The sequence below is a fragment of the Aethalodelphis obliquidens genome, unplaced genomic scaffold, assembly GCF_003676395.1.
Source record: "Aethalodelphis obliquidens isolate GAN/ISIS:26980383/991018 unplaced genomic scaffold, ASM367639v1 scaffold75, whole genome shotgun sequence".
Lineage (NCBI taxonomy): Eukaryota > Metazoa > Chordata > Mammalia > Artiodactyla > Delphinidae > Aethalodelphis > Aethalodelphis obliquidens.
The window spans coordinates 2,361,326-2,374,980 of NW_020838019.1; the positions used below are offsets into that span (position 1 = coordinate 2,361,326).

General features: G+C 38.0%; 1 protein-coding gene across 6 annotated transcripts in view; it reads right to left on the minus strand.

The window, feature by feature from the left end:
• Positions 1 to 13,655, minus strand: part of N4BP1 (NEDD4 binding protein 1) — a 48,042-nt gene that overhangs the window by 14,045 nt on the left and 20,342 nt on the right. For all 6 annotated transcript variants that reach the window (XR_003429839.1, XM_027092233.1, XM_027092235.1 and 3 more), the window contains exon 2: positions 5,657 to 7,350. Coding sequence is in view for 5 of the 6 variants with exons in the window: in XM_027092233.1 (XP_026948034.1) it covers positions 5,657 to 7,350 (1,694 nt within the window). In the remaining variant the exon portion in view is untranslated. The remainder of the gene's footprint in view (positions 1 to 5,656; positions 7,351 to 13,655) is intronic.

Below are 13,655 nucleotides of genomic sequence, written 5' to 3' on the forward strand. Positions count from 1 at the left end.
GATTCTGAGCTTTTTCTTATCTCTTAAACCTCCTCCCCGAATGTCCTCAGGACCCAAGGCCAGTCACTCTTCTTCTATGAAGCTGTCTCTAGACACAGGCCCTCAACCATCCCTCTTCTTTTCTCTGACTTGCTATCTTGTACTGTGCACCAGAACCACAGAACTTAGGAATGCATTTAAAGTCACATTAGAGATAAAAAGAATGAAACACCTCTCGAGAGACAGAGCCACTTGCCCAGCTTGCACTGTCAGAGGGTGGATGAGCTGGGATTAGACTGACATTTCCTCACTCCTGGGCCAGTGCCCTTTCAACTACCCCCACAGCGGTACTGTCCCCAACTAAATCTACATTCTCATGGAGCAGGAATGGGCTGGACCTGTAAGAAACATCTAAAGTCCAGAAGAGTGGCTCAGAAATGCCTCCTTTTAGAGGCTAAAGCCCACTCTCTTCTCAGTGAACCATAAATAAGAGACTGCACAGGCATCAGCTATACCCCAGAAAACGTATGCAAGTAAACAAACCCATTCTTGATGAAATAACTTAGCAGTGGTTTATTTATAAAAAAGCATTTAAATATGGCAAGAATGTAGCAATATGACATTTATTACTGGGGCGGGGGGGTAGTTTTTGTACAGGGGGGTCTTACCCTTGAGATAAATGCACTAAAAAAGCTTATAAAGTGCCTTCTTAGTTTATTCATCAGACACAAATGTGTATGAACTCTTTTTTCCTCCTTTCCTTAAATGCTTCTGTTGATGGAAACAGTAGAAACTGGGTGGAAATAAAGTCCCCAGTCCATTACCTTGGGTCACTAAGGAAAAGGAGGGAAATGACAGTAGATAAAATTCTGCTGCCCTGGACCCCTCACAAGCTTAGAGGGGGAAAGTGGAGTTTCTAGAATCATTAGCACTAAAACAAATTTCCAAAGGGTTAGTTATCCTCAGTGATAAGATCAAATCATTTTTAATACCCTGAAAAATCTCTAGCGCTGTTTTAGGAATAAATAGCAGTTCAAAATTCTGGTAGAGAACAAATGGACTCATCCATAAAACAACAGAAACAAAATCAAGTGGAGCCAAATTACTGACCTTAAAATAATACGAAGTGTCCTTGACCTTGCCTACTTTTACTCTCACACCCTGACCAGGCAAAAAATGTGCTGTCTCCTAGCCTCCCTGCAATCAAACCAGAGCAACTTGCTGACAGGTAAACTCAGACCAGTGGTCTTTTCGGACTCAGAGACAAAGGGTATACATACAATAACACCTCTCTGCATCTGTGAAGGCCAAAGCTCTGGGGTTCGCAGATCCAAACATAGAATTAACAGATATTAAGCCTGAGAAGCCAGATGTGCAGGCTCTCAAGGGAGATTTAAACTCCTGTTTCCATAAACTTGGGAACAACTTATAATATCTGGTTGCTTTCCATATTGTAGCAGACAGTCAACTAGAAAGAGGGCCCAAAGCAGAGAGGAGGTGGGTGATAAATACCTGATAAACACTCATGGCCATCACAGAACCAAGACAGGGCAGTGTGGGAAAAAGAGTGAGAAACCTTTTGAGTTACCCAGGAAAGAATAATCCCTTTCTATAGCTTCCACTTAATAAAAATAGCCATGGAACCCTGATATAGAAAGACTAGCATGAAAAATGGTTAAAATGTAGAGGCAAGTGAAGGGACAAACCTCATCTACATGGAAAATTATCTACACAGATAAGTCAGGTGCTCTTATGCTGAAGTTTCAAACTGACAGAGGCCGAGTGTTATCTGGCCTCCATGGTGATGCCTAGCCACACACAAACAATTTCCATTTACTCATCGTTTGACTCACTCGTGGTGACAAATGGGAAAAACCAAGTAGAGATATGCATAATCAGCAGCATTAAGTAGGGTATTTTGGAATTTCTCACGGTGTGTTATAAACTGCAGACACCACACTGGACAAATAAACAAGGCTTTGCAGAAACCCAGGGATGGGTGGGCCTGAACGGCTCTAAGGGGGGTTCAAACCTATTGCTTAAGAACTCAAATTTCCTTTTTAACTACTTCCTCAACTAGCTGGGTCAAATTAGCGAGGTTTACTCAGCAGTGCCTGAGCAACTCAAGACTTAGGTATCCAATGTTGCCAAGGCCTAAAAGTTCAACCTCAGCTTCTGTGGGAAGAGGCAGGGTGTGTGATGGCTCTGGAGAGTAATATCATGGGCCCAAATCTCATATCTGCATAATCTTGGACAAGATTTTTAGGCCATATCATATTATATACATTACAGATTAATTTTTACTTCACAAAACTGGTGTGAAGATGATATTTTAAAAGATAAAGTTGAGCACCTGACACATAACAAGTGTTTGTTTTAAGATTCCAAATATTTGGGGGCTTCCCTGGTGGCGCAGTGGATAAGAATCCGCCTGCCAATGCAGGGGACACGGGTTCGAGCCCTGATTCAGGAAGATCCCACATGCCGCGGAGCAACTAAGCCCATGCGCCACAACTACTGAGCCTGCACTCTAGAGCCCGCAAGCCACAACTACTGAGCCCGCATGCTGCAACTACTGAAGCCTGTGTGCCTGGAACCCATGCTCCGTAAGAAGAGAAGCCACCGTGATGAGAAGCCAGCGCAATGCAACTAAGAGTAGCCCCGGCTCGCCGCAACTAGAGAAAGCCTGAGCGCAGCAACAAAGACCCAATGCAGCCAAAAATAAATAAAAATAAAATAAATAAATTTATTTAAAAAAACAGACTCCAAGTATTTGTTCAAATGTAATCCAAATTGATTAGTAGAATAGCAGTTGGAATAGCAATATAAATGGGTGGTGAAAAATCATTTAAACAATCCTAATCTTTCTTAGTCTTTAATTCATTGATTCATTCAAGCCATCGTCACCAATTGGCTACTATGTGCCAGGCACCATGGACCTTGGGGGTAGTTCAGGGAACAGAACAGACACGCATCGCTTCTTTTATGGAAGTTATAGTCTATAATTCACATATAATATTGAAGCAGTTGATTTAGAATAATAATTTTTTCTGACTTAAAAAAATTAAGGTGAAATTCACATAACATAAAATAATCATTTTAAAGTGAACAATTCAGTGGCATTTAGTACATTCACAATGTTGTGCAACCACCATTTATATCTTATTCCAGAACATTTCCATCACTCCAAAATAAAACCCTGTACCCATTGAAGAGTTTCTTCCCAGAATAAGTTAATTTTAATTACTGATGTTTTCAGATCAATCTACATCAAATTAAGTATAAGTCTGTCTTCTTAGGATAATACATCCTTTGTAAAAGAGTTGCTTTTGAGACACCTGTGAATTCAAAGAAAATCGAAATCCTCTCTCAAATAATCAGCTTATGGTTTCCCTTAGTGCACTAATTCAGCGGTTTTCAAAAGAAATGGTACTGTACTGAAGGGTGTTAGGAAATATGTGACATTGTTTTGGGGTGTCACAATGGCCGGAGGGCAGTACGGGCAAAGTAGGAGGGACTAGATATGCAAAACACCCTGTCCTGGATAGCCAGTGCACCTCTAAATTCCAATAGTGACCCCTTTGAGAAATATACTAGTTACCACAAAAAGGTTTTTTAAAAGTGTCATTATCACTGCTCATTCTACCTTAATTTGCATTTCTTAGTCTTTGAACACCAATTTGGGAAATCTCTCCATACACAGAAAAATGAGAAAGGATTAATATTACTCATAATCGTGACCTAAATTTTATATCATCATTTGGCTCAAGAAATTGTAACAAGGAGGAACTACTGTGGGGCTTGGACTGTGAGTGATTGAAATTGCACTTTACATTTTTACTTAGATAATGCTATGCAGCTGTGGGTCATTTGCTGGGTTTCCCCCAAAAGAACTGCCAAAAAACAAAGTGAAATAACAATAAACAGTATTATTTGGAAATGAAGACAAGTATATTACACATTTTTACCTTCTATATTCAAACTTTAACCTATGAAATGTTGGCATTTTCTTCTTTTTTTGACAGCAAAGTACAGCACCATTCAAAAAAATAAAAATCAAAAGAATCCCTGCATTTTAAAAAATAGATACTAAAATATTTATAGATGGAAATGAAATATCTGAGAATTCCTTCAAAATGGGTGAAAGGCAGCAGGTGGGGGTATAGGTGAAACAACGTTTGAAATGATGAAACAAGATGGGCCATGTATGTGATGGGCACATGCGAATCCCAAATGAAACCAACATGGAATTCATCCTATTATCTTCTTGTGAATTTCTTTGAAAATTCTAACAACAAAAAAAAACAACAAAACAAAAAATAACGAATACGTAATAAATGTGTATTTTAATAATAAAATTCACTTTATTTTTCAATTTTATCAAGTATTCCTGAAAAATCAGGGGATTAACTGATCTTTTAGAACTCCTAGGAAAGAGGTCACATAAACATTCAGCAATTCAGAAAAGTACAGCTGACCCTTGAACAACACAAGGTCTGAACTTCAAGGTCCACTTAAACGTGGATTATTTTTTCCAGTAGTAAATACTACAGTACTGTATGATCCGAGGACTCAGAACAGCTTTATGGAGGGCCGAATGGTAAAGTTATTTTGCCTGGGCAGAGGGTCAGTGCCCCCTAACCTCACATCGTTAAAGGGCCAGTTGTATTTCAACGACTTCATTCCATGTCCAATGTCCATCGTTAAAGGGCCAATTGTATTTCAACGACTTCATTCCATGTCAGAAGTTCCTGCCAACCTTCCATGCCCCATTTCTTAAACTGCAGCTACTTAAATGCTACACCTTGAAGACTTCTTCAAAATCAGTGGAGTAACTGGTTTTGAAAACCGGAGGGAGACTACCTAGCAGTTGTTGAAATGGCGTGATAAAGATGTCCTTTAGGACGGGGCAAAAGGCTGTAGCAAGTGAAACTCAGGAGGCCGAAACCTGCCTGATGTCAAACAGCTGGTCCACAGTGAGGTGGAGACTCTCTGACCCCCAAACTCTCCTTAGTCACTATATCAAACCGCCCCTTAGAGAACAAATCCAATCCCACACTGGAAGTATAAAATCAGAATCCTAAGAGGGTTCCAAGACAGGCTAAATGGAAATGATCATTTAACTCCTTTTACTAAAAACAAATACACAAACTTTTAGTAGGAGCAGAGGCCCATAAAGCAGCCCAAACTGAAGAATTTCCTTAGAAAGGAAATTGCTATCACTCTATCAACAAAAGTATAACAGAAGTACATCACACCTATTATCCCTGCACATACATGGCTAAAGACCTGGCATGCTGTACATAAAAAGAAAAAATCTCTTTTTTGTCTTAAGCTTCATCCTCGTATTCAAAACCTAATGGTGTTCATGGCATTAAGAACCTAAGGATTTAAAAGTCTCTTTACTGCTTATCACTGGGAAACGCAATGTGAAAAGGCAAGTTTTCTATCATTCCTTGCTCTCAGAAATACAGGTTCAGCAGAGTGAAGAAAGAGTTTATACGATGCCAGAGGGTGGAATAACAAAACTTTCCCAATCAGCTGTTTTCTTCTTTCTGTCAGGTAAGGCTATAGGTCAACTACACAGATACACAGGATAGTTCCTACAAACACATGCAATTCTGAGACATGGCTAAGAGGCCTACTGAAAACGATAATTTGAAGAGAGTGGACTTACGTAATTGCAACATTGCTCCCATCTATAACAATGTGCTTCAAATCCGTCCTCCCTGGTTCATTTTTTAATTCCAGCTTGTAGGGCACTTTCAGAGTATCTCGAAATCTTTGAACCCCAGTAACTGAGGAATCGATGTGCTCAGAAGGTCCTGCCAACCTTGCATCAGTAACTGAAGGCAACAGTTGGGGCAGCGGCATTGGTGGAGAAAGGGGTGGACAATTTGGCTTAGACTGAGGAGAGGCACAACACCTTGAGCGGTTTTCACAGGCAGACTTCATATTATTTGGAAGCAAGGGTTCTGCTTGCTGCTGCACACCATTTTCAGGAAAAACTGGAATTCTGGGCTGGTGACTTGAAGCTCCTCTTGAAACAAAATTGACAATTTCTTTGGGACTTGAAGGGGCTAGAGAGGGTAAAAGGCCATCAGTTTCAAGGTCCATATTACAAAGGTAGCTCTGATTTGAACTCCAGATTTCTTGTTTCTGTTCTATTGGCACTGTTCTGAAAGTATTAATTTTGCAATTTGAGGTACATGGTTTCGATTCTACTTTGAATGGTAACTGAGAAAAATTTTCTACCATATTTTGCTGTGTGTGAGTCTGTGTTTTCTTTGGAGTGGAATCTGCTGTAAGCTCATTTATGCTGCTACAAACACCTTTATTTTTGGTTCTCTTGGTCTCTGGATACACAGTACCAGGTGGAAATTCTCTGTCTTCTTGGAATCTTTTATTTTCCTTTTCAATTTCCTCCAAGAGTAATAATGGTTCAGTAGATGGCCCATACTCCCTAATGACCTTTTCTACAATTTCTTGGGAATAGCCCATGGTTTTAAAAAAGTTTACAAGGATGTTGTACTCCATTTCCTCAGTAGTGTCTTTTACATCTGGACTTAAATTTTCGGCATCAGTAGAAGAATCAGATAGGTCAATGATTACACTTCCAGCTAATGTCTTACCATCATGTAAAAGCTCTCCCTCTTGGACATTTTCCAAAGAAAACTGTTTCTTGGTATGCCTTTCTTCAGAATCAGAAAACCTCCTTTTGTGACACACTCTGTCTTTGGAAAGCGCCTCTTCATCTGGCGTTACACCATTTATTGGAACAAAAAGTACATCCTGTGAACTAGAAAAGACTGTGTCCATTTGTTTTGTAAGCTCAGAAACAGGAGTCCCAGCTTTATTTCTTGCCTCTTCCTGCAAAACAATTTCATCTCTGGAAATATTCAGCCCTGTGGCAGCATTCTGTGTAAACTCTGTTTGTTTAGAATCTCTAATTTCAATTACATCATCATCTCCTGTTTCAAATAGATTCTCCTCACCTTGGGTGAGTGCCAAAAGTTCTTTTTTCAAGGAAGTGGGTAAAATCAACAAGTCCATTGTGTAACTGTCTGCACGAGCTTCAACAAATTGTTTAAATTCCCTTTTTACCTCTGATTCTTTTTGGCTGTTGGGTAGGTTCTCATTATTCTCGAAGAGCTTTACAAACTGCTGAATGTGACTCCTAGCCATGACCACAGCTTCCGCACTTCCTCTGATGCCAAGAAGACCGATGTCGAGAATGCAGAGATCGGCACAGGTGTCCTGAATCAAGCTCTTCAGAAACAGGCTCTGTGCCCCAACAAAAATGCAGTGCATGGCCTTGGGGTAACATTCTCTTTCTTCTAGTTCGGGTTCACAGATTCCTTTAATATATTCCTGTAAAGAGAAAATAAGAAATTAGATCAATTTACAAAAGCTCCTTACAGCACATTACTATGTTACACATGAAATTACCAATATCAAGCTGCACAAAAGTCAAAAGCATGCTAACATCCTTGGAAAAAATACCACGTTTTAACTGAAATATTTAAAATAACAGATATAAGTCACTTAATTGTTTTCAGCGAACTGAAAACTTTGCATCTAAGTCTAAAAGGTAGGTATGTATAACATTTTCAATAGTGTATCTTGCAATGTGATCTTAGGAGTTTGCCCAGCTGCACAGTGGACAATGACAAGACTGGATTTATTTATGTCTATAAAGAATAAACATCTTTGCTTGTTACTAGTCATTTATTACTACTATGACATAATTAAGAGAGAAGATAATCAAATCAAATGATTTACTCCAGAACAAACCTTGACTTTTGTTTTGCTACTATTGTTTCCAGATGAAACAGACTGATTTTTTTGAAGGCATTTAATAACAAGATCAGTTTAACAAAAAAATTCTTCTAGCTGGCTGGAACAATGTATATACCCTATATACTTTTACATCTGTTTTCCAAGAAAGACCAGACTATTTAAATGTAGATCTAAATATAAAGAACCACAGAATGCTGAATAGTACTGCCTTTCTCAGATATAAAGCTACGGTTTCCAGTGAAATTTGATATTGAAAGAGGCCTGAACCAGGTAAAAAAGGGAACTGGGTTCTTAAGCAATTAGGTTGCCACTGGAGGCTGAAGTGTGAATCAAGTAAAGGTGCAAAAAGCACTCACACAAACAATGGAGCATACTTGTTAATAACCTGGGCACTGGAGCCAGTTCCTAGGCTCAAATTCCAGCCATGCAACTGGTGACCTTGCTCAAGTTACCTAACCCTTCTGAGCCCAGTTCCTGCAACAGTGAAAGAGAGAGAGGCTAGTGCAATCTCAGGTGTTTTGAGGAAATTCAAAGAAATAATAAATGTAAAGTTCTGACAATAGTGTCTCACACGTGCTTACTAAATAATAAACACTGTTACTTCAAATTATCAGTGAGAGCTTTCTGGACAGACATCTGTAAGAAATGAGCCTGGCGATATCTGATCTATACTTTACACTAAAATCAGAATGGTGTTATCCAAAATGGTGCTATTTTAAAAAGTTCAACCTGTGCAACCGGTTACAATGAGGCTTTACAAACTTGCACGTACTATGTACACTTGCTCTTATAATGGCCACATGTCCTCCACTAGAATTTATATACAAATGTGTACATATTCCTTGTTTACACACGAACTACAAGATTCCTACAAGGAGATGGAACACCAGAAATACAAGGAAAACATCAAGGGGAAAAGCTCAACCCACGCACTATAATAATGTTCAGTCATGAATTCTTTACTCTCTTATGTTCTTTTGGATAAACGTGGAATATCTATGGGCTTGGTGGTATGAATGAATCCTTTGTCAAGTAAGTGGCTTGCAAATATTTTCCCCTTATCTATAGTTTGTCTTTTCATCCTCTTTTGTGACAGAAAAAGTTTTTGATTTTAAGGAAGCCCATTTATTGGTTTTTTCTTCATCAAGACTTAGGTCCCAAAGATTTCTCGTGTGTTAGCATCTAAAAGTTTTACATTTAAATCTATAATCCATTTTGAGTTCATTTTTGTTATCAAATGTGAGGCTTTGTTCGAGGTTCATTTTTTGCTTATGGATATCTAGTTGCTCTAGCATCATTTCCTGAAAAGACTATCTTTTCTCTATTGAATTGCTTTTGCCTGTTTGTCAAAAATCAGTTGGCCAAACTTGTGTGGGTCTATATCTGGGTTTCCTATTCTGTCCCATCAACTTATGAATTTATCCCTTCACCAATACCAGTCTTGACTATTATAATTATCTAATGTCTTAAAATTGGACAATGACTGCTCCCACTTTATTCTTCTTTTAAAAATTATTTTTAGCTATTCTAGTTTCTTTGCCTTTCCAAATCAAGTTTTAGCATAATCTTATTTAGCAATTATGTTAAACTTGCACATTGATTTGAGGACAAGTGACATCTGCTGACTCTTCTGATGCATGAACATGGTATGTCTCTCCAGTTCTCCAGATCTTTGCTTTCTTTCATCACTGTTTTATAGTTTTGAGTCCTATACACGTTTTATGAGGTTTACGCCCAAGTATTTCATTTTTTTGAGCAACTGAACATGGCACTGCATTTTAATTTTGGTTCCTATGTGTTCATTGCTAATAAATAGAAATACAATTGATTTTTGTATATTGGTCATATATCCTGTGACCCTGCTGATCATATTTCTAATTCTAGGATTTTTTTCTTCTAGATACCCTGGGATTTTCTATGCAGACAATTATGTCATTTCCTTTTTTTTTTTTTTTTTCTGATCTATATGCCTTTTACTTTCTTGCCTTATTGTACTGGTAGAACTTCCAGCACTGTGCTGAAAAGCAGTGGTGAGAGCTGACATGCTTGCTTTCGTTCAGTCTTTGGAGAAAACATTCAATCTTTCACCATTAAGTTAAACTTTTTGTAGATATTCTTCATCAAATTAAGGAAGTTACCCTATATTCCTACTTTTCTAGGAGCATGAACATGAAACATGAGTGTTGAAACTTGTTAAATGCCTTACTAAATCAACTGATGTAATCATGTTACGATTTCACTTCTTCAGCCTGTTCGTATGATAGATTACATTAACTGATTTTTCAATATTTAACCAGCCTTCTATCCCTGGAATAATCACCGCTTGGTCATGATGTATAATTTTTTAATACATTGATGGATTCTATTTGCTATATTTTGTACTGCCTTGTCTGGTTTTAGCATCGGGAAAATACTGATTACGAATGAATATAGGAGTGTTCTCTGCCCTTGTATTTTCTAGAAGAGATTGTGCAGAATTGGTGTTAACTCTTTTAAACACTTTGTAGACTTCTCCAGTGAAACAGCTTGGCTCAGCAATTTCTTTCATGAGAATTTTTTTTTTAGTATTTATTTATTTGGCTGTGCCGAGTCTCAGTTGCAGCACATAGGGTCTTTATTGTCGCACGCAGGAGCTTCATTGCAGCATGCGGAATCTAGTTTCCCCGACCAGGGATCGAACCCGGGCCCCCTGCATTGGGAGCGCAAAGTCTTAACCACTGGATGACCAGGGAAGTCCCTTTTATGAGAATTTTATTTTATTTTTTTTTAACATCTTTATTGGAGTATAACTGCTTTACAATGTTGTGTTAGTTTCTGCTGTATAACAAAGTGAACCAGCTATATGTATACATATATCCCCATATCCCTCCCCTCTTGCGTCTCCCTCCCACCCTCCCTATCCCCCACCGCCATCTAGGTGGTCACAAAACATTGAGCTGATCTCCCTGTGCTATGAGGCTGCTTCCCACTAGCCATCTATTTTACATTTGGTAGTGTATATATCTCAAAGCTACTCTCTCACTTTGTCCCAGCTTACCCTTCCCCCTCCCCATGTCCTCAAGTCCATTCCCTGCATCTGCGTCTTTATTCCTGTCCTGCCCCTAGGTTCTTCAGAACCATTTATTAAAAAAGATTCCATATATATGTGTTAGCATACAGTATTTGTTGTTCTCTTTCTGACTTACTTCACTCTGTATGACAGTCGCTCGGTCCATCCACCTCACTACAAATAACTCAATTTCATTTCTTTTTATGGCTGAGTAATATTCCATTGTATATATGTGCCACATCTTCTTTATCTATTCATCTGTCAATGGACACTTAGGTTGCTTCCATGTCCTGGCTATTCTAAATAGTGCTGCAATGATTGTGGTACACGACTCTTTTTGAATTATGGTTTTCTTAGGGTATATGCCCAGTAGTGGCACTGCTGGGTCATATGGTAGTTCTATTTTTACTTTTTTAAGGAACCTCCATACTGTTCTCCAAAGTGGCTGTATCAATCTACATTACCCTCTCCAGCATTTATTGTTTGTAGATTTTTTGATGATGGCCATTCTGACCGGTGTGAGATGATACCTCATTGTAGTTTTGATTTGCCTTTCTCTACTGATTAGTGATGCTGAGCATCCTTTCATGTGTTTGTTGGCAGTCTGTATGTCTTCTTTGAAGAAATGTCTATTTAGGTCTTCCGCCCATTTTTGGATTGAGTTGTTTGTTTTTTTGATATTGAGGTGCATGAGCTGCTTGTATATTTTGGAGATTAATCCTTTGTCAGTTGCTTCGTTTGCAAACATTTTCTCCCACTCTGAGGGTTGCCTTTTTGTCTTGTTTATGGTTTCCTTTGCTGTGCAAAAGCTTTTAAGTTTCGTTAGGTCCCATTTGTTTATTTTTGTTTTTATTTCAATTTCTCTAGGAGGTGAGTCAAAAAGGATCTTGCTGTGATTTGAGAATTTTAAAATTATTAATTCAATTTCCCTAACAGCTGTAGGTCTTATTCAAATTATCTATTTCATATTGGGTAAGTTATGGTAGTCTCCACTTTTTGAGGAATTGGCTAATTTCATCAAAGTTGTCAAATTTACGTGTGTAAAGTTGTAGGATTTCCTTATCTTTTTGATGTCTGCAGGGTCTGTAGCTGATATCCTGATTATTAGTAATTTATGTCTTCTTCAGTGTTGCTGAAGTTTGTCAATTTCACTGACTTTTTTCCCTAGAGAACAAGCTTGTTGTTTCATCGAGTTTATTATTTCTGTATTTTCAACTTCACTGACCTCTGCTCTTTATTTCCTTCCCCTTGCTTACTTTGAGTTTATTTTACTCATCTTTTTCTAGTTCCTAGAGGTGAAAGCTTAGATTATTGATTTGAGACTTTTCTTCTTTTTTAATGTAATATGTGTTATAAATTTCTCTTTCAGGGGACTTCCCTGGTGGTGCAGTGGTTAGGAATCCACCTGCCAATGCAGGGGACAGGGGTTCAATCCCTGGTCCGGAAAGATCCCACATGCCACGGAGCAACTTAGCCCGTTCGCCACAACCACTGAGCCCGTGTGCCACAACTACTGAAGCCCATGTGCCTAGAGCCCGTGCTCCGCAACAAAGAGAAGCCACCGCAATAAGAAGCCCACACACCAAAACGAAAAGTAGCCCCTGCTCACTGCAACTAGAGAAAAGCCCATGCGCAGCAACGAAGACCCAATGCAGCCAAAAATAAATAAATAAATACATTTTTTAAATTTAAAAATATTTCTCTTTCATCACTGCTTTAGCTACATCTCACAAATTTTAATATATATTATTTTCATTTTCCTTCAGCTCAATGTATTTTAAAATTTCTCTTCAAATTATCTAATATTCAGAGGTCTGTTGTTGAGTTTCCAAGTATTTGGATATTTTCTTGTTATCTTTCTGTTACTGATTTCTAGTTTGATTCCTTTGTGGTCAGACAACATACTCTATATGATTTCAGTTCTTTTGAATTTGTTGAGATTCGTTTTATGCCCAGGTTATAATCTATCATGATATACATTCCATGGGCATTGAAAAGAATGTGTATTCTGCTGTTGCTGGGCAGAGTGTTCTATAAACATCAATTAGAACCTGGTTGGTTGGCGGTGTTGAGTTCTCTTATATCCTTGCGGATTTTCTGTCTCATGGTTCTATCAACTGTTGAGAGAAACATGTTGAAGCCTCCAACTATTACTGTAGGTATGTCAATTTCTCCTTTCAGTTCTACCAGTTTTTGTTTTAACTATTTTGTAGCTCTATTATTAGGAATATACACATTTAGCAATGTTATGTCTTTTCAGTAAACTGACCCTCTCTTTGCTCTGAAGGCTATTTTGTCTGACAGTAATATTGCCACTCCAAGCTTCCTTTTGGTTAATGTTTACACAGTATATTTTCCCCTCCTTTTAATTTTAACTTACCTGTATCATTATATTTGAAATAAGTCTCTTGAAGACAACACACAGTTTGGTTGTTTTTTAAATCCATTCTGATAATCTCTTTTAAATTGGTGTGTTTAGACTGTTTAATTTCAATGAAAGTATCAGTGAGTTTGGATTTAAGTCTACCATTTGTTTGTTTTCTGCCTGTTCCCTATTTTTAATTCCCTTTTTCCCTATCTGGCCTTCTTGTGCATTATGCAAACATTTTTTAGTATTACAATGTAATTTATTGCATTTTTTACTGTATCTCTTTATGTAGTTTTTAAAGTAGTCATGCGATCAATTACATATTTAATTTTCACAGTCCACTTAAAATCAGTAGTCTATCACTTCAATAGGAATGTATAAACCTTACCACCCATACTATTCGTGTTTTTTATTTTCTATATCTTATGATGCTTTGACATCTTGGGAGGCCTTTCAGAC